Here is a 23,906-nt window from a genome sequence, read left to right as displayed (position 1 = left end):
ATTAATTCGTCTGCTTGCTATTTTCCCCCATGAGTCAAAGCACACCGGTATGTACCTATGTGTGTGTGCGTGTGACAGCCAATGCGACGTATGTCAGGCGCCGGCTGTTGGGAAATGAATGTGCATGCGTTAGGTTGCGCAAGCGTTGCAGCGCTTATGCAGGAACCTTAGGCTTAAGTGCTGTCGATTATAGCCTATCGATAGCGCGGGCCGTCAGCAATCATCGTGTCTTTCTATTTCTACAGTGGCAAAGTCGATTCAGCCAACAAATGAGAATTGTCATGTAGAGAAGGTGTGGTGTTGTGCTACAAGCAAGTCAAATATACTGGGATGTATTCTCCAGTGAATGTACGTAAACAAGGTTCAGTGACTCGGTGCAAATACGATAATGAAACTGGTTACGCCGTATGACGTCGTCAAGCACCATGGGGTTATGAATCAACAGGGCAAAGGCGAGGGTATACCCCGCGAAGGCCAAAGCAGATAGCAAGAAAACAAAGGCCGTTCGCATGCCGACAAAGAAAGAACGTCGGCATTGTTGAACAAGGGCTCATCGGCGCGCTTTCACGTAGACGCCACATACGTTCCAGTGGCCACGAACAAGCAACGTGGACAATGGAGCAAGGGACGCCTTGCAGTATCTTGTCTTTGATCCGAAGCAGAAACCAAAGGAGATTTTCGCGTCGAGGTTGCACCCGATAACGAGCTGAGGAGGAGGAGGATGTGCCGAGAGCTGGACTGAACGCCTCCACTCCGTATCCTGAGGCTTGGACTCGTCGATCGGACTCGTAAAGACGAGAAGCCTCGTAAGCGGTGACTGCACCAAAGGCGCAACGTCCAGCCCGGGTCCCGAACTCAGATTCAACAAATCGACGGTACTCGTCAGCCTTGATCTAAAAAGGCCAAACTCCGTAGGCCAAACCCTTCGGAGATGACAGAAGGTGTCTAGAATCGATGCCATCCCGTGGCGGCGTCTGCGCGGCCCCACCCCTTTACAGCCCGCGCAAAGCCAAGGTTGGGAGAAGTCTGGCGAAAAGTCTGCCAGATTCATGGGACCAGGCAAAGAGAAGGTCACGTCTCTTTTGGTAGACAGCTGGGACCGGACAATGATGACTGCAGATGTCACCCAAGGATTACTGTCCAAGCCATCTATCGATAGATCAGCCTTGCTGATTCAGGCGGAAAGACGAAGCCCGATGCAAGCGAGCCGCAGCAATGCCCCTGCTCGTCGTGGGCAGGGTGAGCGGGTGTACCTGAAAGTGGCGGCTATGTGAAACGCCCGGCGCTATGCTGTAGCTAATCATGGCAAGCCACGACCTTAGCGGTTCAGCCTGTTTCTGTGTCGTGAATGGCTGCAGAGGGCAATCTTCACCACCCGACCCCTGTATTCTCCGTTTGCGCAAAAAGTTTGCTTACGCAGGTTTTCCAAGGTCTAGGCGGGCGGGTGGGAAGGATTGGGGCTCGCTCGCGCCCGGGTGCCCCGCGTGGATATATGAATGTTCAAACCCATCCGCATTCTCCCCGACTTTTCTTCCTTGTCACCACCTTCCTTGGACTCACATCTCTCGGTCGTTGCCCTGCCATTCTTTTGAGCACTTTTGCTCGGTACATTCTCTTCAGTCACTATTGACTATCACATTCCTTGTTCGACACGTCAAGATCCTATTGTTTGCGCTCAGGTCAGCTGCATCTTGCTTTTACTCATCGATACCCTCAAGCACGCACGCAACCGATACCAGTAAACCTGCCTTGTTCAATCGACAAACAATCGTAAACAACAAACATGTCCTCAGTCAAGATCACCAGCCTTTTGGCTCTCGCCTCCGTGGCCGCTGCTGTTCCCCACTACCAGCACAACAAGTTCCACCACCGCGCTGCTTACCCTACCGGCGGATGGGGTGCCTACAACAGCTCTGCTGTCCCTGCTGGAACTGGTACCACTACCATTGACACGACTTCAACCTCGACACAGACTCTCTACTCGACTGTCTACCTCCATGTATCGAGTTCCCCTGAGAGTGTTGACGCTGCCGCAGCATCCACTGGTCTCTTCAGCACTGGATGCGGTGCCAATACCGTCACCGTGACTGCAAAGGAGAAGGTCACCGTCACCATCACCCCCGGTGCTGGTACCCCTGCTCCCAAGCCCTCTGCTCCCGCAGCCGAGTCATCTGTTGACTCAGGCTACGGCGCTTCGTCCCCCAGCCCTGCTGCTCCCGCAACTCCCGCTGCTGAGCAGAGCTCCTCGGCCGCTGGCTACCCTGCTGCTCCTCCTGCTGCCACCCCCGTCAAGGAGAGCCCCATTCCGTCTTCGGCTCCCGTCAAGACTCCCGTTGCGGAGACTACTTCGGCTGCTGGATACCCTGCTCAAACTCCCGAGGCTTCTCCTGTCGTCACTACATCCATGGCCCAGCAGCCCGTAGCTAGCAGCGCCGCCCCGTCTTCTTCACTCGCTCCTTCCCCCAGCGCCGGCAACGGCTATTCTGGAATCAAGCGCGGTCTTGCGTACAACGATGCTCATCTATGCTCAACTTTCGGCGCCAAATTTGGTTTCGGATACAACTGGGGTCAAGCTGAGACTAACGACATCGGCACCCAGTTCATCCCCATGATGCACGGTCCTGACAAGTCCACGGCCCAAGAGTGGCTCGCAAATGTCGACCTCGCCGTCAAGAAGCACAAGAGCACTGCCGTCATGGGATTCAACGAGCCCGACATCGCCGCCCAGGCCAACCTTAGCCCCGAGGCTGCATGCTCCGCCTGGAAAGAATACATGAACCCAATCAAGTCTACCTACCCAGAAATCACCATCATCGGCCCATCCGTCTCCAACGGCCAAGCCCCTCTGGGTCTTGACTGGCTCAGCAGGTTCCATACCGTATGCCCCGACGCCATTGTCGACGCCGCAAACATCCATTTCTACGACCAGTACGACTCCACTGTCTTCGACCGTTTCAAGGCGCACGTCGAAAAGGCCGCTAAGCAGACGGGCCAGAAGCTCTTCATCACCGAGTTCGGTCTCAACCCCGGTACTGCCAACCCACAGCAGGCGGCCGAGTTCTTGGCTCAGTGCATTGAGTACCTTGATGCTGAACCTGTTGTGGACGGCTACGCTTATTTCATGGTTGGTGAGGGCGAAAACCAGCTCAACTCCAACGGCGCGCTTTCAGCGGCTGGCAAGATCTATGCTGGGACTGCTTAAGCTGAACTATGTTGCGTAGTTTGAACGATGGCGGTTTTCTATCAACATGTTTTGCATGGCATCTATGGCGCTTCTTTTTTGGGTCTCGGTCGGGGATACACGGTCTTAGACGGACTGGTTTGGGTTGGTTTGGGTTGTTCATGACAGAACAACAACAACGAGCCATTGGCGAAGCAATCCGTTTACCCCCCTTGCAATGGGAAACGATTGCTTACATTACTGTATATTTTCTTCTTTCTCCTCAACTGAGGTTTTGTGTGGTTTGGAGGTGGCTTGGTGTAGCGAATATGATACAAGGAATAAAGAAAGATTCTCCGAACTGTGTGTGTGTTTCTTGCGTCTTGCTCGCTCGTGTAATTGTCGTTTGACGTGGTCTCCTTGTAATCAATTTCAACCTTAGTTGTACGTTCACACGTAACATAAACAGCCAAACCCTCACATGTCATTGCATACCTCCATACGAAGAGGAACCCGTTGGAAAAAGATATCGGTTTGGAAAAAAGCGTGCAAAATCTAACGTCCAACGCATAAGGCCGTTCGTACGCAAAGCCACAAAACACAAAGACGGGAGAGAGATGCAGGGGGGAGGGGGGTACGAAAACAAATCCCAAAATTTGATCCTTACATACCGTCTAACCGTCTAGCCCGGTCCTCCTCTCACGTCCGATGCGAACAAAAAAAGCAAGCAATGAATGTGAAAAAGAAAAGTTTCGGTCATGTCGCGAGATGAGTGAAGAAAAGGTAAACATAGAGTTGTGTAAGGAAAAGGCGTTCAGGGTAGCAAGTTGGCAATGACCCGCTCCTATACTACAATCATGGCTGCATAGCGACATCAAGTTCCGTTATATAACCGAACCTGCTAGAGGAGTATATCTTCATGCTCAGTGCATGCAAAGCTTGTTGGATCACAAAAGGGCCAACCTCACTAAGTATGGCAGTACCCTAGTCAGTTTTAGCATTCCAGAATTGAGGAACGGTGAAAAAAAAAGGCTCAACATGGGCAATAAATTTGCTATGTCCGAATAATAATAACGGGATTGACCCATCCTAGTGGTAACTGGAGGTTATTGATGGACCTTTGCGAAAAGAAGAAAACGCCCCCCAAGTGCAAATTCCGTGTTGTCGCTTTACGTCTGGTTTCTGACAAGAAAAACATTCAAGTGTATACAAGTACAGTGTGGTTGCCGTCTATGCGCCCGCGATAGACGACTCGTATCCCGCCTGCTTTATTGGCTCTCTTGCTTTGGTTGTTGGGTTTGCTGTTGCTGTTGCTGGGTTTGTTGTTGTTGCTGTTGTTGCTGCTGTGCCTGTTGTTGTGCTTGTTGCATGCTTTGCTGCATAGCGTTCTGTCCCCAATTTGGCTGTAGGCCTGCGCTGGGTGGTTGTGACATGTTGGAGGAGGTGCGTTGCGGGCCGGGTGATTGCTTCATCTGGGCGGTTTGACCTTTCCAGCCGGGAAAGAGGTCTTGCAGTTTGGTGTAGAGCTTGACCAGCTCCTGAGGCGAGGCAGGAAGCGACATGATGGCGGGCCCCGGTTGGACCTGCTGGCCCGGCTTGGGCACCTTTTCAGCGTTTTGGGCGAGGTAGGCGAGATTGGCTTGTAGGCGGCGCATGTAGCTGTGTCATGTGGTTAGGGTTAAGCTCAAATAGAAGGCGCGGTACTCACTCTACGTACTCCTTGGACGGTTGGGCCTTGTCGGCTTCGGACTTTTGCTCGGGCGTGGGTGCTATGGGCCCGGCTTTGCCCTGGGCCTGGAGGTCACATACCTCGCGGATGAGGATGCTGTTAATGTCGAGCAGAGTGGCGACGCGGTCCTGGGCACGCGCGTGGTGAACAGGCGACACGGGCGACCTTGGCACCTGCTTGATGGGCGTCTGCAGCTGGGGCGGGTCGGGCTTCACGGGAAGCTGGAGGTTCATGGGCTGGTGGTGGTGGCCATTTGACTGCATGGCGGCGGGTGAGTGTTGGGGCTGTGGCTGTGGCTGTGGCTGTGGCGTGGGAGTCGCAAAGGGCTGCTGGCCCGTCGCGCTCGCGGGTGAGGCCGTCTGGCGGTTCTGGGCAAACTGCTGGTGGGCAGGCGAGGGCATCGTTTGTGAATAGGGCGCCGTCGAGTAGGGGCTCGGCGACGACAACTGGTGTTGCTGCTGTAGCGCGCCTGTTCCATCGTGTCAGACAAGAGGAACGCGCACACGTTGAGCGGCAATAGGAACAGGCTGACGACGAGGGCGCACGTTACTGTTACTGGCTTACCTCGCTGGAGATATGGCGGTCCTGGCTGGATTACATTACTGCCCATGGCCGCACCCATGCCCGGGAACGAGGCGGCTTGACCATACTGGCCATGTGGGTTGGCCTGCTGTTGAAGCCGCGCCTGTGCATCAAATTGCGTGTGTTGCGGGGAATTGGCAAACTGCCCGCCATACGCATTAGGGTTATTAAAATCCATCGTTGCCACTCATTGGCCACGTCGCACAGCTTGGATTAGATTGATCGGTGGGTTGATGGGGAGAATACGTGCGGGTTCGTGATAAGCGTATGTCGCTCAAGAAGCTGGAGAAGACCCCCCCAGCCGCCAGGCCAGCCGAGCGAGTCATAACTAGCCAGCCTCGTAGCCTCACAACAGCCAAACACGCTCCTCACACGCCTACGCTACGACTATGACTACACATACACACACACACACACACACACACCTGTACACGCTGCTATGAAAGCAAAATTAATCACAAACCATGCCCGGCCCTGAACATGCTCACACTCACACTCCCATCCCTGCTGCATCGACCCACAAAAATAATCGACATAGGTTCCCTCAGCCTCGATCCGGCATCTAGGGAACGCCCGCTGCAAGTGAGCTCTAAAACAATCAACGGGACATGTGCCATTTACCTCGCCAATCACACCCACCCTACTCCCCTTGCTCGGTATTGCTACCTTGGCTATAGCTATAGCTATACCACACCCTCTTGCCTCACTCGACACCCTCCTCTGTATTCGACATGAGCTTGGCAACCGAGTCCAACTCCATCATAGGCTCACATGCCGCCCCTCTAAGCGAGCTCTAGCCCATGACGGCATGTGTGGGTAGATAGGACATCAGGAAGGAGCCGCTCGTCACTCCTCATCAACATCAACCCTCTCAATACTTGGTTCAACATGCGTCGTAAGTATACATGTACATGTCGCTGCACGGCCCTGGAATACGTCTTGCAAAGAGTAGAGTGTTGCTGGGATGGTATGCCATGTTCTGGAAGCCGGCCCTTCAGCATGCACCTGCGTCGGACCGAAGTCAGATACAGAGATACACTAGAGATTAACCAAGCTTCATGCCCCGTTCCTGCTCTAGAGCCACATGTCCGGCCTTGGTCAATCACCCAAGACGTCCTCCTTTGTCGCCGTCTCCTTGCGCCGCAGTCCCACAAAGTATGCCTCTTTGGATTCCTGCCTTCTGTCAGCAAATGACGTCCAACACGGACATGTCCCATACAGCGCGTGACGAGTCAGGCTTCTCCCGATGCACTTTAGCGAAAAGACGTTTCATCCTCGTCTCAAACGCCTTCTCTTCTGACCCTTTGTAGTACTTGCAAACAAAGTGACCGCCCGTCTTCAGCGTGTCGAAAGCGAACGTCATGGCCGCCATGCATAGATCCTATACCGTTAATGTCGTCTTCGTTACGGAATACCAAAACTTACCATGCTGCCTGTGTGATCTCGAAAGGCGTTGCCGCTGGTGTTCATCATCCTAAAATATGGGTCACTAAGGCTCTTCTTGTGCAACCCGACTGTCTGCTCCCAGGGTTCTGACATGTCACTGAGCACTATATCCACTACCCGCCCATTTTGAACGTCTCGCTCCTTTAATGAAAGTCGTGTTGGAGAGACTTTGGCTTCTTGTCCGCCCTCGCCTGCATGTTCAGCCGTCTCGGGCTCCTCGGGTTCAAGATGGGCATGTCGCTCCATATCAACATACCCCCTCTCTATCTCATCTAGCTCTTCCTCAGTAAGCCCATCGCCTGTCATCGATGGGGCCTGTTTCGTCGGTCGACCCATTTCGGGATCTCGAACATAAGTTCGAACTTCTGCTTGGATGACAGGTGATAAGAAGTTGCCCTGCAGAGTGGAGACGCCTCGTGGAGGCTGGGCAGGGATAAGATCAATACCAATCACACGACCGCCTGGAAGCGTACGATTTACAGCAACCTGGATGAGAAGATTAACAACGTGTTAGTTTCGATGCATCGTGTGCGAACCTGAGACCATGATCCTGGTGCAAACCCCTACACCTTCTTTAGCCTTGCAATTTCATCCATTCAAAGCAGCATACCAGATCGACAACGGTTTGGCCGGGCTGGAACAGTTTGTGCTTGTCATTTAGCTGTGGCGTATTAGCCATTGCGCACATGATGACTGCAGGGCAGCTACCTCAAGCAGCTTGAATGCGGCCCGACTCTTCAAGCCTTTGACCCGAGCTTCTTTGGCAAAGAAATCTCTGCCTTGACGTGACTTCCACCTTGTCGAAGATGAGGATGAGTGGCGAGCCGGTTGTAGGATTGTACGACTATGCGAGCAACAAGCAACACATTTTGAAGCAAAGCAGACTGGAGACACGGAACGGTGGGGGGATTCGAACAGCAAACTCTCAGTGAGTTGGCGGAAAAGACGACGTGACAGCATGTGAAGATTGCCAAAGGTTGAGTTTCGCTATGCAAGGACATGATGGATCTGTCAAAAGTTCTTATCGATACCGAACCTGCCAAAACGTCATTGCACTAGTCCGATGCTCGCCGCGCATCTCTTCTCAATTATCCATCAGAGAGATGTGATGGAGGTACACTGATCAGCAGAGTAAGTTCGAATAGACCGATGCGGGATCCTTCTGGAAGCAAGCCATCATTTGCCGGTAGCAACTGCTGGTATAACTGCATGTTCGTATTCAACAACCCGACATATTATCGTTCTCGACCTCGGAACAAGGTACACAACCACCTCCACGGCCGATGGATAGCCACGCTATGCTCCAAATGCTACAAGCAGACTCACTCACTCAGCTGAGTAGTGGGTCGTGTCGCCATGGTTCAAACCATGACAAGCCCCCCCCCCAAGGGGGAACCCAGTGCCCAGCTGACTGTGATGAAGCAGACGCGTGTCTTGGTCGCGACCACGGTTTCTCCTGAATAAACCATGTGCTTCCCCCCCTGATATATTTCCAGTGCCAGTACATGTATGGCTCCGGGTAGTTCAGGGCCATATGAGCATGATTGATGCGGGTCATGCCGAGACGACGTTGAGAGATGTCAGATACAAAGACGTTGCGGAGTTTGGTTGGTTCGCGGCACTAGGCCAAAATCTGCTGCTTCCTCCCGCGCATCCTCAAATCTCCACTACCAAACCGACCAAGGGCTTCAGTCCCCCATTGCGCCGCGCCACCTATGACACAGGCGCACCCAACCATACAAACAGTCTTCGCCTAGCTACGTTGCATGGAAGATCGATTTCATCGCGCATTTCATCCTTCACCGCTCACCTCACACGCCCCGAAATCTGTCTTCACCTCTGAAAGAGCATCTCCCAATGACATCGAAACTGCGACGCGCGACCCCTCCCCTCCTTGGATAAATCTCTTTCTCCTTCGCTCCGGTTGCACTCCGTCTTCTGTATCTACCGACAACACGTCATTCTGACCACTGCCGACTTGCGCCATGTCAACTCCTCCCGATAAGTCGCAATCGCAGTCGCAACCAGCCGCTATCATGAGCGACGAGCCTGGACAGGGCGTCAAAGTATGCACCGACCCATATTCTGTCCATGCAATGCCAATTGACCCATGATTGCAGCCTCTCGGCACCCCCGACATCACCAGCATGCAGCGTATTCGACAAGTCTTCGCACAGCCCGTCCTCGCTTCCTTTGTTGCTGGTGGTGTAGCGGGTGCAGTCTCCCGAACCGTCGTCTCACCTCTGGAGCGCCTCAAGATTCTCTTCCAGATCCAAAGCGTTGGACGTGAAGAATACAAAATGTCCGTCCCCAAGGCGCTGGCAAAGATGTGGAGGGAGGAAGGTTGGAGGGGCTTCATGGCTGGTAACGGCACCAATTGCATTCGCATTGTCCCATACTCTGCCGTCCAATTCAGTGCCTACAACGTCTACAAGCGGGTAAGCTCATTTCCTCAAGTTCTGCTCTTTTCGTCTTTGATTTTTGCCGAGCGGATTGCTTTCTGAACTTTTGGGTGGACTGATGAAGGTGGGCGGACAACAAGAGTGGGACGGCCGAAGGTTGGAGGGGTAGAGATGGGGAATACAGGGGTGGTAGAGGGAGGTAGAAGGAGAGAGTGAGGACGAGGACGAGGACGAAAACAAGGACAAGGACAAGAAGTTTGGACGTCTCGCACGAGAACAATGGCGGTGAGACACCCTCGGATTCAACAGCTGACTTGACCTAGTTCTTCGAGGCTGAGCCCGGTGGTCCTCTCGACGCATACCAGCGACTTCTTTGCGGAGGTCTCGCCGGCATTACATCTGTCACATTCACATACCCCCTGGATATCGTCCGCACGCGCCTGTCAATTCAATCGGCATCATTCGCTAGCCTCAAGAAGGAGGCTGGCCAAAAGCTCCCCGGCATGTGGGCACTTCTCGTCACCATGTACAAGACCGAGGGTGGCATCCCCGCCTTGTACCGCGGCATTCTCCCCACCGTCGCCGGCGTGGCGCCTTACGTCGGCCTCAACTTCATGGTCTACGAAATTGCCCGCACAAAATTCACTCGAGAAGGCCACAAAGACCCCGGGGCCATCGGCAAGCTAGCCGCAGGTGCAGTCTCGGGCGCTGTAGCCCAAACAATCACCTACCCCTTCGACGTCCTCCGTCGCCGCTTCCAAATCAATACCATGAGCGGCATGGGCTACCAGTATGCGGGAATCGGTGATGCAATCAAGCAGATTGTCAAGACTGAAGGGTTCCGCGGCCTCTACAAGGGTATTGTCCCTAACCTCCTCAAGGTGGCACCGAGCATGGCAAGCAGTTGGCTCAGCTTTGAGATGACGAGGGACTTGCTCATGGGCAAGTTGAATTCGGGCTTTCTTTAATGCAAACACGATTCAAAGAAATCAAGACAAAAAGTCGCGCAAATGGCGCATCGTCACGGACTATAATTCTACTTTTTGCATAGCATGGGATGGATGGGCCTTCCTTGCCTTGGGAAATATAGCGACGGCGTTTTTCTTTTCCTTTTCTTGACTCACTCCATAGACGCATTGTATAACAGTGGACGAGCGCTCAAGGGGATTCTCCGAGCCGGGCAGATGCCGGGGGGGAAACCATAATGAGAGAGTATACTGTATACCGGAGAGTAAACATGTGATGATATACTTGCTAATAAGGGTATTGAGGGGATACATAATATCAACCCTGTTCGAGATGTAGTGTTTAGAGGTCGATGTAGCCATGATAAGGAACCGTGACCATAGCGTAGGAACTATCAACGGGGGCTGTCGGATGTCACAGTGGTCTATCTTTTTGTTTTCGTGTAGAATACAAGATGGTATAGTAGTTGGTATGCTATGTACACGCTCACTTATAGAGCACCATCCTTCCTCAGAGTCTCGTTGCCCCACGGTTCGCTAGTCAAGCACGTCAACCCACCAGCAGGTTCGCAGCTCGCCCTTCCGCTTAACGGACCCGGCGATGGTACCTTGACGCCGCCAGCCTCGTATTGGCGAGCCTGTGCGTTTGCTACGGCATCGCCAGCGCCTTCTCCCGTTGCCGTACCTTTTCCAGCCCCACTAGCAAGACCCTTATCTCCAGGCTGGGCACCAGTGGCTTGCGCGGCGTGCTTGAGTGCTTTGAGCAGGTTGACGGTGGAGTCGTAGGTAAGGTCCTCGTAGTAATCGTCATTGATCTGGACCATGGGCGCATTTGCACATGCGCCGAGACATTCGACTTCTGAGAAGGTGAAGAGGCCGTCTGGTGTCGTCTCGCCGTGATGTACACCCAGTACGTCCTCACAGGCCTTCATGACCGAGTCGCTATCGCAGAGCATACAGGGTGTCTAGATATATACCTTGCGTCAGCCTTTTCTTCTCTTGATCCTCCTAGAGCCAAACTACCGGCCGCACCAATGAAAACTCACCGTCGTGCAGACCTGAACGTGGAACTTGCCCACGGGGTCCCGGTTGTACATTGTGTAGAAAGTGGCAACCTCGTAGACACGCATGGGCGGCATCTCGAGTATCCGCGCCACCTCGTTCATGACGCTGATGCTGCAGAAGCCGTGTTGACGTTGTCCGAGGTCGAGCAGTGGCATTACAGCTGCTTTTTTGTACTGCGAGGGGTATCGCGAAACAACTTCCTTGATGAGCTCCTCATTCTGCGGCGTGAACTTGAATGGGATCTTGAGATTGTTTTGGGGTGTATCGCGGTGCTGCAAAATAGGCATCAGCTAGGCCTTTTCTTTCTGCGTCCAAGATGGATATTGCAGAGGGTAAAAACGTACAACGTTGAGCGAGCCGCTCTCGTTCCACGACGGTCGCGAGAGGCTGAAGGCTCGCCATTGGGCCCTCTGGAACGGTCGCGAGACACGCGGGACTACTCTACAGGCAAAGGGCACGAGTCTCGAGGCCATGGTGGGATGTGTGGGGGTGCTGGACGCGGATATGGCGTTGGATGGACATGGTCAACGATGAAGCTCATCCGGATATCGCCAAGACCGTACAGGGATTATTGCAATCAACTAGGTCTGATTGGTCGACGTCACCATATCCACTAACATGTTGTACTTGTGTACTTGGTTACTTCCCACTTCCCAATCGCCAGTGTCCTTTTGGTCCCGTCTTGACGTGCTTCTTGGGACTGCGACGTCCCGCTTGGCTATATCCCGTGACTGATCACCTCATCGCCCGTTTCCATCAGTATGGTTCAAACAAGTCTCGCAAGCTGCATTTCTCATGCCACGCTTGGTGCAGCGCGCCATGCCCGGTCCGGCAGAGGGCCGCCACGTAGCTCTCTCCACCGACACACTCATCTCTTGCCTTACAGCCGCCCCTCACCCACTGCTCGTAGCCTTCATCGTCTTTTCCGATCAAAGCTGACACTCCAGATGCGGGTCCATGTCTTCGCTGTCAGCGTTTGGGGGCTAGCTGCTGGGCAAAGCAACTCGCTACTCAACATCAGACATGCTAAGGGAATGCGCCTACAGCGGTCTACCACGTCGGATGCATGTGGGTCTGCCACCACAAGAGCTGGGTGCACCTTGCGATCCCAAACCGTTGGGAAGTGCGAGCCGGTCGACTAAATAACGCACAAGAACGGTGTCTCTGTGGTGTCGTAGGCTGAGTGATGCTGCAAGCCTACATGCGTGCTCGCCTCATTCGCGCGCTCTGCGTGCTAAAATTCCTCCCTGTTTGATGAGTTGTATCGAAGTTTGCAGTGCCAAATCGCCGTCTTCACACGATTAGCAACTTTTCTCTCTGTTTCCAGCCTCGCACATAACGTCACATGCTGCAGCTACGTGTACACGGGTTCCATCTCCGCATCCGCTTCACTAGGGCCTTGTAGCGGTCAGCGTTGACGACATATAAGTAGCATTTACTATTGTCTTAGTTCTCCAAATTTCTCCCTCAACAACTCTCCCCCCATACCCCGCTGCCTACACTGACCGACCACTCTTTCGAACCATTTGTTATTTGTCCAATACGTCATTCACAAACACACACACATACCCTCGCCCTAAATGTGCAGGTTTACAATTGCCACACTCGAGTGTGGACACCCGCAGGAAGACCATGTCGACACACACAACTGCCCCTACTTTCAAAAAACAAAAGTGGCCTGCGACCGTGACAACCCAAATAACCGAGATCGTTTCACAATAAAAACATGGGACCGCAATGGTATTTGTAACAGATGTCTTCAGCTGTCACGTGAAAGAGAAGAAGACGCCATGCGCCGCGAGAACGAGAGATGGAGAGAACAGAGCCTCAAAGATGCCAAAGAGGCAGAAGAACAACTACGTCGTGGCGAACAGGAGCTGTTTGACAGGAACCGCAGAGAGGCTGAGAAGAAGCGTCTTGCTGAGAAGAAAGCCCTCGACGATCTCCACAGGGAGCACGAGAGGGAGCAGCAGGCGCGGAAAAGGGAGGCCAAGCGCCAGGCTGAGGAGAGACGCCAAGCTGCTGAAAAAGCTCTTGCAGAACTCCAACGGGAACAGGAGAGGGACGATGAGATGAGACGTCTTGCGGCTGAGAAGGCCTTTGAGGAACGCCAAAGGGAGCAAGAGAGGGAAGACGAGGAGAGACGACAAGCTGAGATAAGAGCACGTGAGGAACGCCAGAGGGAGCAGGAGAGACTCGAGGAGAGCAGACGTGTTGCCGAGGAGAGAGAGCGAGCTGAGCGTCTAAGACAGCAGGAGCAGGAGCAGGAGAGAGCGCGGCAGAAGAAGGAAGAAGAGCGACGTCTCGCTGAGAAGAAAGCCCGCGAAGAACGTGAAAGACAGCAAGAAATGGAAGAAGAGCAAAGACGTCTCGCCGACAAGAAAGCCCGCGAGCAGCGTCTTCGAGAACAAGAAGCAGAGATAGAGCGCGAAGAACAACGCCGGCTCGCCGAGATAAAGGCTCGCGCAGAACGTCTCCGCGAGCACGAGCGAGAGCTCGCCGCCATCGAAGAACGAACGCGGGCAATCGAAGAAAAACGTCGTCTGGCCGAGCAAACTGCACGCGACGAGGACCTCCGTGAAGCAGAACGCCAGCGCGCCCGCGAAGCCGAGCGCCAAGCAAAAGCAGACTACGACCGCCTCGTCAAGGAGCAAATGGACCGTGATGCCAAAATGCAAAAGGAGAAAACAATCCAAGAAGCCGCTCTCCGCAAACAACAGGAAGACGCAGACACCCAACGTGCCCTAAGAGCCCTCGCCTCCCCTCCTTCTCCACCCGCCACACCGCCAGCTGTCCCCGGTCCAGCCCCCTCGCTCCGCCCCAAACCAACGCCCATTTCCCCCAGGAAAGAAATAAACTACTCTCTCCCTGCCGTCGGCGACCAGAAAATCGGTCGTTTCACCCTTGGCACCCGCGCAATGCCTATCCATGAATCCCAAGATCTCCCTGCTCAACCCCCAACACCAGGCAAACTGTGTCCCAGTGGGCCCTCGCCCATGGTCCGTCTAGGCAGCGCCATATCCGCCTCGGACGTCCCCCTCGTCAGAGAACTCAAAGGCCAGACAAACATCACGCCTGTACCCACTGCCTTGGCGAACACCGATGCTGGTGGTAACAGTAACCGACCAGTGGCGGGTGGTCTAAGGAAGACGCCAGGGCCCAGAAAGGCACCGCCGCCTGTGCCGGAACGCTCCGGCGTTGATCCCAAACTCGAAGCTATGCTAGCCAAGCGACGCACGTGGGAGGCCGAGGAGGCGGCAAAGGAGGCCGCGGCAGCTTCAGCGGGCACGAATAGCGAGGCTAGTATTACGCCGCCGCTTTCACCCGCGAGTACGGGAAAGAATGGTTGTGGCTTCTCCAGTGAGGCGAGGAGGTTGAGCCAGAACGAGTTTGATACCAAGAGGAAGACTGGGTGGAAGAAGGATTTTGAGTGAATGAGTGATGTGGTTGGCTTGTTTGCATTTTTGTTGTTGGAGTTTGGGTTGGAGTGGGGACAGCATCCAGTACATACGCATCTATGTATCCTTAACAAGTGGGACAAAGGTAGGCAAGCAAGTGTTGAGTCAATCTGATACGATTGATTCCTTGCTAGCTTTATCATGTAGCAATCTCATCAAAGCATATGGCTTATTTCCTCTATTCCAGCTACATTCTTTTTCCGTGTACAATATCTCCAAACTCCACTCATGGCGAAGAAGGATTTGTCTTTGTATCCTTCGAAGCAAGCTTGATCTTATTCAAAGGTGTTCTTTCATACAAACCGGAGCTCATCTTTACCTGCCAGGCTTGCAATATTGATGTTTCTAGGACGAGAGAGAGAAGCAACAAGACTCTTAACGATCAATGAGTAATCATTGTTGCCGCCAACAAAAATCACGTGTTGGGTCGCGCCTGCCGTGTGAGAGTGAGAATAAAGTCGCCCAGCCGACGCACCTTCCCTCCTGTCTTCTAAGATCAGGCAACATCTCCGACAAACCTCATCTTCTACTTTCACACCTCACTCGCCCCACACCCCATCATCCCCCAGTCACCATCATTGCCAACGCGTCAACATGCTCGCGCGACTTCGCGTCTCGTTCCTGGCCATTCTTCTGGCAGTTCTCTTGACAAGTGCGCTTGCCTCAACCCCAACATCGCCATTTCCCTGCACCGGGTAAGTTCAACATCTAGCACCTTGAATCTTTACAAGGCAGGCAAACTAACACAGAACAGTGGCTCCGTCTACTTCACCGCCCACACAGTGGACGGCCTGTTGTTTCAGAACCCAGATCTCCTGCACGACCTCTTCGTCTTCAAATGCGTCACTACCGTTGTCTTCAATGCAGATACCGGTGGCGAGGCAGCTAATGAATCTCGTATGTTGCAGCTTGAGCGTGGGCTGGAAGCTGCATATTGGAACATGAGTGGTTTGGCTTCTTCTTCTTCTTCTTCTGCTGCTGCTGCCACTGCTACTGCCACAACCATTCAAATCGGCAATCATAGCATTGCCACCTCTCCTCTCCTAGGCCTAAAAAACGCTCAGATATTGTACCTGCGTCTCCCAGAAAGCAGCACCTTTTACGGTCAAGGCTACCAGGCGTACGGCAAAGAGACGCTGAAGAAATTGTACAGCGCGGATATCCCGGCCATCTCTTCCACAGACGGGAGGAATAGGTATACGGTTGCTGAACTCAAGGATGTCGTTGCTACCATCCTTGGGTTCAGACGTGCAAAAGATATCCGCGTGTTAGACTATGTTGATTCATTTTCGGTGACGGACACGGATGATGTGCAGCTGGAACATGCGGATCGTGTTGCGTCGGCCAAGATTGTGGTGGATGCTGTGAGGGAGAAGGGGATTCCGGGAACAGTCAAGGGGTATGTGGAACTGGATGATAATAATAATAATAATAATGGGGTACTAACGAGAGGTAGTTACGCGTGCGATGCACTACGCAATCTGAAGAACAATCTTCATACACCGGATTACATCAAGAAGTTCGCCGCATTCTTCGAGTACGCGAGACATGATCCGGATATGGTAGGTTTTCCTACACTGGACTGATTTGGTTCAGACGCTAATAGATGACAGTGCCAGAGTCTGCAAGAGTGTGGTGATAGGCTCAGGAAGATCAATGCTTACACTGATGACTATGACGAGGGTAATCACATCTACGAGTTTCTGAAGCGTGAGTACTATGCTTCACCCGCCTAATAACGAAACGAAAGAGATTATTATGTTTGCTTTTTTACACGGTCAAAAGAAGAAACGAATTCCGCTTTAATAGAGAATTATTACTAGGTTATCCAACGAACAAGTCATTACGCATTAAAACATCAAAATACCAACCAATCATGCTCATGATACCATGCTGTCATATGGGTGTCATAAAATGCTTGACACCTAATAGGCGTGTCTGGTGATTACAATGGCCTTTCCCCCCTAGGTGTGTCAAGTGCTTTGTGGCACCCGGGCTGCTGTCGTTATTTTGCATTGAACCACATCAGAACGCCCGTAACAAAGAAATTACTAAGGAAAGAGTTGAATGGTGAAGTAAAACAAGTCAACCAAAGGAGAATCAAAAGAAGAGAAATTATTATCGGAATATGCTTTGTAAGACGCGTTCCAAGTTGTCCGCCAATGGATCCACATCCCTCTCGCGTCCCCGCTCATCGAAACGAGGTGGAAGTTCAATAGTAGCATCCGACGCATCCGAGCCAGGGGACTCGTCCCGATGGTGTCTTTTTCGCTCCCTGCCAGACTCGTTTGACATGTCAGAGCGATCGTCATTACTGCGACGTCTGGATCGGCTATTCTCGTGATTGTCTCGGTCTTCATGGTCACTCTCAGGAGTAGACTCGCGTGCGGGTTCCTCTTGTGGGTTCAGATCGAACTTGACACTCTTCTCTTCCTCGGGAGCTGAGCTGGAGCCTCGGGACTTGCTGGAACTACGTGACTTCTCGACTACCGGCGGACCTGTTTATGTATCAGCAGCTAGTCTAATACCATGGGCTGGCAGCGGCCTCAACCCACCACGCGCAGTATTGTAGTGCTCTTTAGCGCCATGATCAGGGACTGGAGCACTCACATTATCATCCGGGTGTCGCGGCTGGCCATAGTAAAAGTCCTGTTGCTGTTGTGGAGGCGCATATGGGTTTCCAGGGTGCAAATCGTTGTGTGGCGGATTGACGAATTGTGAGGGATGGTTGGGCTCGTATGTGCTTTGCGGGCCCGGAGGATAGTCTGCTGGGTTATAAGGTGGGTAGGGGTTATTAGGGTTATGATCTACTGGCGCGCTGGGCGGAGGGGGAAAGTAGTTTGTCTCGGGAAAGTAGCGAGAGTCGTCGGGGTGGGCAGTGGACGACGTAGGGCTATCGTAGGGGCTGTAGGTGCTAGTGGAATAGGCTGTGTCCTCTTCGCCTATGACTGTCTGAGTATGCTAATTTCGGTACGGGCGAGGGGTGGACTCACGTCGTCGTTCGGCTTCCTTTTCGGCCTTCTTACGGTCTCTTCTTTTCGCTGCCTCATGTGCAGCTAAGCCAGCAACGCCAGCTACCGCCGCCGTTTCTGCGACAGTTCTTGCCCGGCTCTTGCTCCGGCTTCGGCTCCGACTGCCGCGTCGACCCCCCGAAGAAGAAGAAGAGCTTCGTCGTCGTCGACTACGGTGCGAACGGCTCCGATCGCGGCTTCGGCTTCGGCTCCGACTTCTAGACGGATGGTCGGTGTATATCGGATCACCGCCATACTCTACTAAGACTGGTTCACTCACTGTACTTCCACGCCTGCTACGGCTGCGCCCGGTAAGGCGGGAGATCACTGACCTCGTTCTTGAGCGCGACCTTGATTTGGACCGCGATGCCGCCCTAGCTTCCTTCTTAGCCTTGTGTTTCTCATACAGGCCAGTAACCGCTGCGCCAGTGAGACCAGCAGCAGCGATCGGTACGCCTTGTCGGGCCTTGCTGGGCGAGCGTTTGCCCTCTCGCTTTCGAGACTTGCTGCGTCGGCGTTCAACAAGACCAGCGACAGCAGCACTGGCGAGTCCAACCTGTGCTGCTCGGTCGTTGCGATGCTTGGGGTCTAGGTGCTTGCTCGTACTACGAGACCTACCCCTATCAGATCCGACAACGGACCTTGATCTCCTTCGGCTCCTTCTAGAGTGCGACTTGCTCCGGTGCCGTGACTTGCTTCGGTGATGGTGGTGGTGGTGACGATCTTCTATGATTGTGACTGTCTCTTCTTTGCCCTTTTTGTTCCTCTGACCTGCAGCGTAGGCTAGAGCTCCAACACCTGCGATGGCGGCAAGCGTACCTAGCTCCTTTACCCTCGACTTGCTGCGATGGCGGGACTTTGTGCGTCGACCGCCCCTACCCCGCTCTGAAGACATGGACCGAGACCTAGAACGGTTATTGAACCTGTCAAGAGCCACAGCGCTCACAGCACCCAGGGTCCCGTAGCCAAGGGCATTTCCGATACTGCCTCCAGCGGCTTCACCTTTCCTCTTGCGATGATGCCTAATGATCTGGCCTGCAGCAACCCCAGCAAGTGCGCCTGCAGCGACGTCACGTTTGGTGTGGGTCTCGCTTCCTCCCCATGTATCCTTTTCCTTATGGATATAGATGTCATCGTCGCTGTAGTAAGCCCTATCACCCCAGCGGTCTTCGTAACGGTCATCATAACGGCCGCGGTCGACTTCCTTGACACGGCGTTCGTAATAGTAGTCTTCCTCTTGGCGAGCGGGCCGGGCAACCTGTCTATCTTCTTCAGTACGCTCGACCAACTCATATGCGGGCTCTGTAATGCGCTCGCGGATAATGATAGGTTGAGGGGCCTCCTCCCGGATGATGATAGGCTGCATCTGCATCTGCATGGGCTGAGGGGCTTCATTGCGAATGTAGATGGACTGGGGAGGGGCTTGGGGCTGAGGCTGGGGTTCGGGGCGGAAGTACTCAGTGGATCTAGAGTACTTTTCAAGTTCGTAAGGTTGGTGCTCCCTCGGAAAGATTTCGTGGTCGCGCTCGTAGTCTCGCGAGATGCGAATCTCGGTGCGTGCCGGTGATGGCTCACGCTCGTACTCGCGCTCGTATTCACGCTGGATGCGATACTCGGAGCGTACCGGCGATGGTTCGCGCTCGGCGTAACGGTAGTGCCTCACTTCACGCACAGGCTGTGTGTCTCGCTCGACGGCGTACTCCTTGACTGAGCGGCGCTCGTCAAAGTCGTCACGGCCGCGGTGGACGAGGCGCATCTCGGATTCGTACGTGTCTTCCTCGAGACTGTGATCGGGGACTTTGTAGCGCCTGACGGTGGTATAGCCAGCGCCTGAGCCTCCTCCTGCGCGCGACGACGTCGTCTCCCACTCGCGATCGCGCTCACTTCTCTTGTAGATGACCGACATGGTGGCGTGTTGGTATGGTGCAAGTCCAAGCAGTAGGGTGATATGATGCCTGGAAGCGGGTGCTCTGCAATATAGATATGGAGATGTCGAGTACTCGCCTACTCCACCAGTCGCTTTGATGTCGATGTCGATGTCGATGGACAATGCTCACAATCTATGGGAAAGCGGGCTGCGGCTACGACAAGCAGCGAGAGGTGGGGTAATAAGAGAGTACAGTAGACTGAAGAAGGGTAGACGACGTTAAGTGTCAGGAATAGCGCACGCGGCTGTCCAGGCAGGTTCTCGACTGACGGTGACGTCACTCAACGGATTGGGTGCCGAGCAAGGCGGGCAAAAAAAAAACACCAGACTGTGTGCCCTTGGCTGTATCTTGTGAGTGGCGGTACCTAGTAGGGCAGATATAGTCGGCGTTTGCCTGACGTCTTGCCCGTAGACGCTTCTCTCACTGTGCGCCGTCGCAGCCCTACACGTTGAGTAGAGCGGGAGGGCGCGCACATCACACAAGGCACATCATGCGAACTACTGCCTGCAAGCTGTCACATTCGCTAGAAACTTCTTTTTGTGGACTCACCGGACATGGCGCCATCGCTTGCACGCATAGCCCCGCATGTGACGGTGCTCATGCTGCTCAGCGCCTGACACACGACTCATGCCCACCGAACATGCCACCGACTGCGCCTTGGGGGCTCACAATGTCCTGATGCCTGTGACTCGACCCAAAGTGAAGCAACCCAACATCGCCCAGGTCCACCCTGCCGTCGTTTATCCTACCATGCACCCTGCCCAGTTCTTCGATCGGAGCAAACAGCCAGAACACGCCCAGAATCGAGCCTTTTACAGGAAACACCACCCGGAAGAGTCTCGGGAAGACTGACTCCAGAACCCACTCTCTACCTACTTGGAGCCGGTTGAGGGTAAGACGGAGAGCCTCACAATATATCGACATGGCTCTTTCCGATTCTCTTAGGTAACTAGACCGTGCCTTCAGTGCTACTATACCCGAAGCACTACCTAGACAGACCTGGGCATGAGGTAGCAAACACTCTTCGTTCCCAACCAAACCATCACTCCGTGGAACGCCCGATATTTACCGGTGAATGCCTGTCGATTTCTCTCCATCAAACACTTCCACACGGTACATGTTCCGAAAATCAGCCATGCGACAGGCGGCATTTCTGCATGCACAGCTCAGCTCCCGTCCAACGTCAGATACTGACCGGTATACGACGAGCAAACGCTTCATTATTGTTGCTCACAGCTAGATGGGAATCATTTAATTACACTAGAAAGTGATGTTACAAACAACAGCAGGAATTACAATCTTGGTCCAAGGCCTAGTCCGTCCACGACACCAGAAACCATGCGCAGTGAACAACTCAACAAGAAAAAAAACGTCACGTGTACATTGTTGTTTATTTCCAACACCTGGCAACTCCACGCTTGATCGTCTAGCTGCACAATTAGACGATGCCATAGACGCGCTTGGCAATAAAGTAGCATGCCAGACCAAAGGTAATGAGGCCTCCAGTAATGCACCAGAACCAGTTGAGGTTCTCGATATCCTGACCGGGAACGAGACTAGCTTGGTCAGCACAACATCATACAAAGTGCCAACATTTGACTCACCAGTTCATACCCCAGATACCAGTCACAACATTCATCGGTAGGACGATGGTGCCAAGCACGGTAAGCTTACCCAGGATGTCAGACGTCTTCTCTTGACGTTCATTCATCCGAATGTTAATCTGGGCGAGGTAGTTGCTGTGAGCACGCGAAAGGAGACTGAATTCCCAATTAGTCTGTACCTCAACACTTGCAGCTCAAAACTTACTTCTCGTAGTGACTCAAGTTACCCGTCATGGTAACAATATGATCCTGGATATCCCCAAGATACATGCCAATCTCGTTGCGAGGAGCGATATCCCATTGCTCGTTACACCTCTTCGCGAAACCCTTGATGACGTCGGCCTTGTTGCCCAACAAGCGGTAGAGACTCATAACCTTCTTCCTGCACTCGCCAACCCGGCGCAACATGTCTCGTCCACTTTCCTGCTGCGACTTGATCTCAGGTGGCTCCTTGTAATGCGGGTTGTTGTAGCTGTAGGATTTTTCCTTCTCTGCCTCTTGCTCCTCTTCGCTAGAGTGAAGACGTAATATCGCCTCGTCGATGTCGTCAACTTCTTCTTCAATCTTCTGGATCATGGGCGCGTATGCATCCGTGATATCGTCGATGATGGCATATGAGATCCAATCAGGTGATAGCACAAGATAATCCGAAAGTTGACGAATACGACGACGGACATTGGCAGGGTGGGGTGTCATGGAAAAGTGAAAGCTTATGACGCCTTCTCTGAACACGACCACGTAGAGGTTGACGGGCTCTAGATAGTCTTCGCTATTTTCGTCTTGCTCGAAAGTCCGGTAGTTGATGAAGTAGTAGTGCTTGAAAAGCTCTACCTTTTCACGCTGCTCTTGCATCAAGATATCCTCCGATGTCAGCGGGTGGATGCCAAACGTCTTAGAAATGACCTTCATTTCCGTCTCCGTTGGCGACATGACATCCAGCCACCAGGCGGGTCGAGGGCCATAACGCTTCGGCTTCTCTTCACTAGGCTTGGATGGAACAGGGCGTGGTGTTGTGGACCGAGTCTGTTCACCCGAAGAGTTTTTGCTCTCGCCCTTTGAAGTTGATCGTGTTGTTGCCCGTGAAGTGTGTCCGTTGGCACCAGAGTGTAGCATATCGTCCTCGGCATCGGACTCGGAATCGCTGTCATCGTCCAAAACTGGGGGATCAGGGACGAACAGGTTCCTGAAGTTCTGCCCAGGTTGGAGGAGCTCGCTGATACTCTGGCTATGAATCGTGTTGTCAAAAGTTTCGTTAAAGTAGGTGAACCGGTAGGGAGCGTCGCTCGCCTCGCGGTGCCAGACACGCCGTTTCGGACGCAGTCGGCCTTCTACCATCAATGGTTCGCTGACCTTGCGCATGCGCATACCCTCGATGGTCCGCTGTTCCTTCTCCTCATGCGCCCAAGCCTGCAATACATCGAGATCAGGCCAGCGACGGCGTCTCCGACGGCTCGTGGGCTCGCCAGTCGTTGGGGTGTTCATGTAATCCTCGTGACCCATTTCAGACATGGCCTCGTGTGGGAAACAGACATCTTCAAGTGCGGTGGTAGTCATGCGCCGTCTGAATCCGCCAGGGGTTGGTGGCGAGCCAGCGTGAACGTCCCCGTCAATATCGATCAATGCATCGTGAGACGAGCTATGGGGCCTCTCGGTATCAGACAAATGATCTAGGTCGGTTGGAAGCATGACATCGTCCAGGCCGGCGCTGGCCTCAAAGGTCGGACTGGTCGGAACCGATGGGGGGTTGTTGACATCATAGTCGTTGAGGTTAGTCGCAGAGTGATGGTGTTGGGTAAACATGTCGGGCCTATGTTCAGGCATGGTCATGCGCTTGGGACTCGGTAGAGACGTCTTGCTCGCTCTTCGTGCCCTGCTACTGGACCCATAGCTTGTCCCTACCCTGATGTCGCGTACTGACGACGTCATGAGGGGTGTTCTGTCGTCCATGTAATCATCGCCATCACTCTGTTCAGCCTGCTCGGGCGTGTGCGAAAGCCGCGACCGACCAAAGGTAGCATTTGGCGATCTGGGTTGGAAGCGCGGAGGAGGGTTGGCATTGGACTGGCTTACTCGTGGCTGGTACATGGACCCTGCGGGCACGCTGGGCCGACGCGTCCGGATCGTGGGTTGCTCGCGGTGGTCCAGCAAGGCCTCGCTCTCGAGGCTCGTGTTGCTGAGGTTGCTGTGCGTGCGGTAGAAGCCGTTGCTTCCTCGCGACTGGCCATGGCTGGCGACATTGGCCAGAGATGGACGTTCATCCATAGAATCGCCCTGTGCCAGTTCTGTTCCTGCTGCGAATGACTGGCGACGGTTGCGCCTCTTCTTGCCGCCTCTGTGCGTCTTCTTCTTCTTTGGCGGCGCAGAAGACGGCCCAGCGTCCTGCCCCGAAGCTGCAGCTGCCGCGTACGAAGGGCCGCCAGAGGTCGCACCATTGCCAGGCCCAGATGCAGCCCCAACAGAGCCAGACGGATTCGACGCCATTACAGATACACGCGTATCAAGATAAGAATGGGGCGACGAATGCTACAAGACAAGGGTTCGCTGCAGCGGTGAGCC

General features: G+C 53.7%; 10 protein-coding genes across 10 annotated transcripts; 5 read left to right on the top strand and 5 right to left on the bottom strand.

Annotated features, from left to right (window-relative positions):
* Nucleotides 1–1,783: 1,783 nt before the first annotated feature.
* On the top strand, nt 1,784–3,202 carry PtrM4_030900 (glycoside hydrolase family 128 protein; the record flags this gene model as incomplete). The annotated part of the gene is made up of 2 exons (XM_066103929.1): nt 1,784–2,066; nt 2,163–3,202. 2 exons carry the CDS (start codon nt 1,784–1,786, stop codon nt 3,200–3,202), a joined length of 1,323 nt encoding a protein of 440 aa, XP_065966131.1.
* A 1,226-nt stretch (nt 3,203–4,428) lies between these two features.
* PtrM4_030890 (TolA, Membrane protein involved in colicin uptake) lies at nt 4,429–5,152 on the bottom strand (the record flags this gene model as incomplete). The annotated part of the gene is made up of 2 exons (XM_066103928.1): nt 4,429–4,819; nt 4,869–5,152. 2 exons carry the CDS (start codon nt 5,150–5,152, stop codon nt 4,429–4,431), a joined length of 675 nt encoding a protein of 224 aa, XP_065966130.1.
* Nucleotides 5,153–6,569: 1,417 nt separating this feature from the next.
* PtrM4_030880 (FtsJ, 23S rRNA methylase) lies at nt 6,570–7,877 on the bottom strand (the record flags this gene model as incomplete). The annotated part of the gene is made up of 6 exons (XM_001941993.2): nt 6,570–6,644; nt 6,691–6,852; nt 6,897–7,403; nt 7,454–7,480; nt 7,528–7,578; nt 7,626–7,877. 6 exons carry the CDS (start codon nt 7,875–7,877, stop codon nt 6,570–6,572), a joined length of 1,074 nt encoding a protein of 357 aa, XP_001942028.2.
* Nucleotides 7,878–8,902: 1,025 nt separating this feature from the next.
* Nucleotides 8,903–10,287, top strand: PtrM4_030870 (ADP,ATP carrier protein; the record flags this gene model as incomplete). Its single annotated transcript, XM_001941992.1, has 3 exons — nt 8,903–8,983; nt 9,038–9,355; nt 9,643–10,287. 3 exons carry the CDS (start codon nt 8,903–8,905, stop codon nt 10,285–10,287), a joined length of 1,044 nt encoding a protein of 347 aa, XP_001942027.1.
* Nucleotides 10,288–10,775: 488 nt separating this feature from the next.
* PtrM4_030860 (NuoE, NADH:ubiquinone oxidoreductase subunit) lies at nt 10,776–11,822 on the bottom strand (the record flags this gene model as incomplete). The annotated part of the gene is made up of 3 exons (XM_066103927.1): nt 10,776–11,249; nt 11,331–11,621; nt 11,694–11,822. 3 exons carry the CDS (start codon nt 11,820–11,822, stop codon nt 10,776–10,778), a joined length of 894 nt encoding a protein of 297 aa, XP_065966129.1.
* A 1,317-nt stretch (nt 11,823–13,139) lies between these two features.
* On the top strand, nt 13,140–14,783 carry PtrM4_030850 (Trichoplein multi-domain protein; the record flags this gene model as incomplete). The annotated part of the gene is made up of 2 exons (XM_066103926.1): nt 13,140–13,590; nt 13,669–14,783. The coding sequence occupies 2 exons, from the start codon at nt 13,140–13,142 to the stop codon at nt 14,781–14,783; spliced, it is 1,566 nt and encodes a 521-aa protein (XP_065966128.1).
* Nucleotides 14,784–15,401: 618 nt separating this feature from the next.
* On the top strand, nt 15,402–16,543 carry PtrM4_030840 (uncharacterized protein; the record flags this gene model as incomplete). Its single annotated transcript, XM_066103925.1, has 5 exons — nt 15,402–15,502; nt 15,562–15,704; nt 15,894–16,206; nt 16,264–16,369; nt 16,421–16,543. The coding sequence occupies 5 exons, from the start codon at nt 15,402–15,404 to the stop codon at nt 16,541–16,543; spliced, it is 786 nt and encodes a 261-aa protein (XP_065966127.1).
* Nucleotides 16,544–16,925: 382 nt separating this feature from the next.
* On the bottom strand, nt 16,926–19,724 carry PtrM4_030830 (uncharacterized protein; the record flags this gene model as incomplete). Its single annotated transcript, XM_066103924.1, has 6 exons — nt 16,926–17,305; nt 17,363–17,749; nt 17,801–17,907; nt 18,151–18,432; nt 18,742–19,080; nt 19,276–19,724. The coding sequence occupies 6 exons, from the start codon at nt 19,722–19,724 to the stop codon at nt 16,926–16,928; spliced, it is 1,944 nt and encodes a 647-aa protein (XP_065966126.1).
* A 649-nt stretch (nt 19,725–20,373) lies between these two features.
* PtrM4_030820 (uncharacterized protein) lies at nt 20,374–20,598 on the top strand (the record flags this gene model as incomplete). The annotated part of the gene is made up of 1 exon (XM_066103923.1): nt 20,374–20,598. One exon carries the CDS (start codon nt 20,374–20,376, stop codon nt 20,596–20,598), a length of 225 nt encoding a protein of 74 aa, XP_065966125.1.
* A 586-nt stretch (nt 20,599–21,184) lies between these two features.
* Nucleotides 21,185–23,831, bottom strand: PtrM4_030810 (CorA, Mg2+ and Co2+ transporter; the record flags this gene model as incomplete). Its single annotated transcript, XM_066103922.1, has 3 exons — nt 21,185–21,302; nt 21,351–21,506; nt 21,556–23,831. The coding sequence occupies 3 exons, from the start codon at nt 23,829–23,831 to the stop codon at nt 21,185–21,187; spliced, it is 2,550 nt and encodes an 849-aa protein (XP_065966124.1).
* Nucleotides 23,832–23,906: the final 75 nt, after the last annotated feature.

This window comes from Pyrenophora tritici-repentis, chromosome 1, assembly GCF_003171515.1.
Source record: "Pyrenophora tritici-repentis strain M4 chromosome 1, whole genome shotgun sequence".
Taxonomy (NCBI): Eukaryota; Fungi; Ascomycota; class Dothideomycetes; order Pleosporales; family Pleosporaceae; genus Pyrenophora; species Pyrenophora tritici-repentis.
The sequence above is the reverse complement of the archived record's forward strand: the minus strand, read 5'-3'. Positions and strand labels throughout refer to the sequence as shown.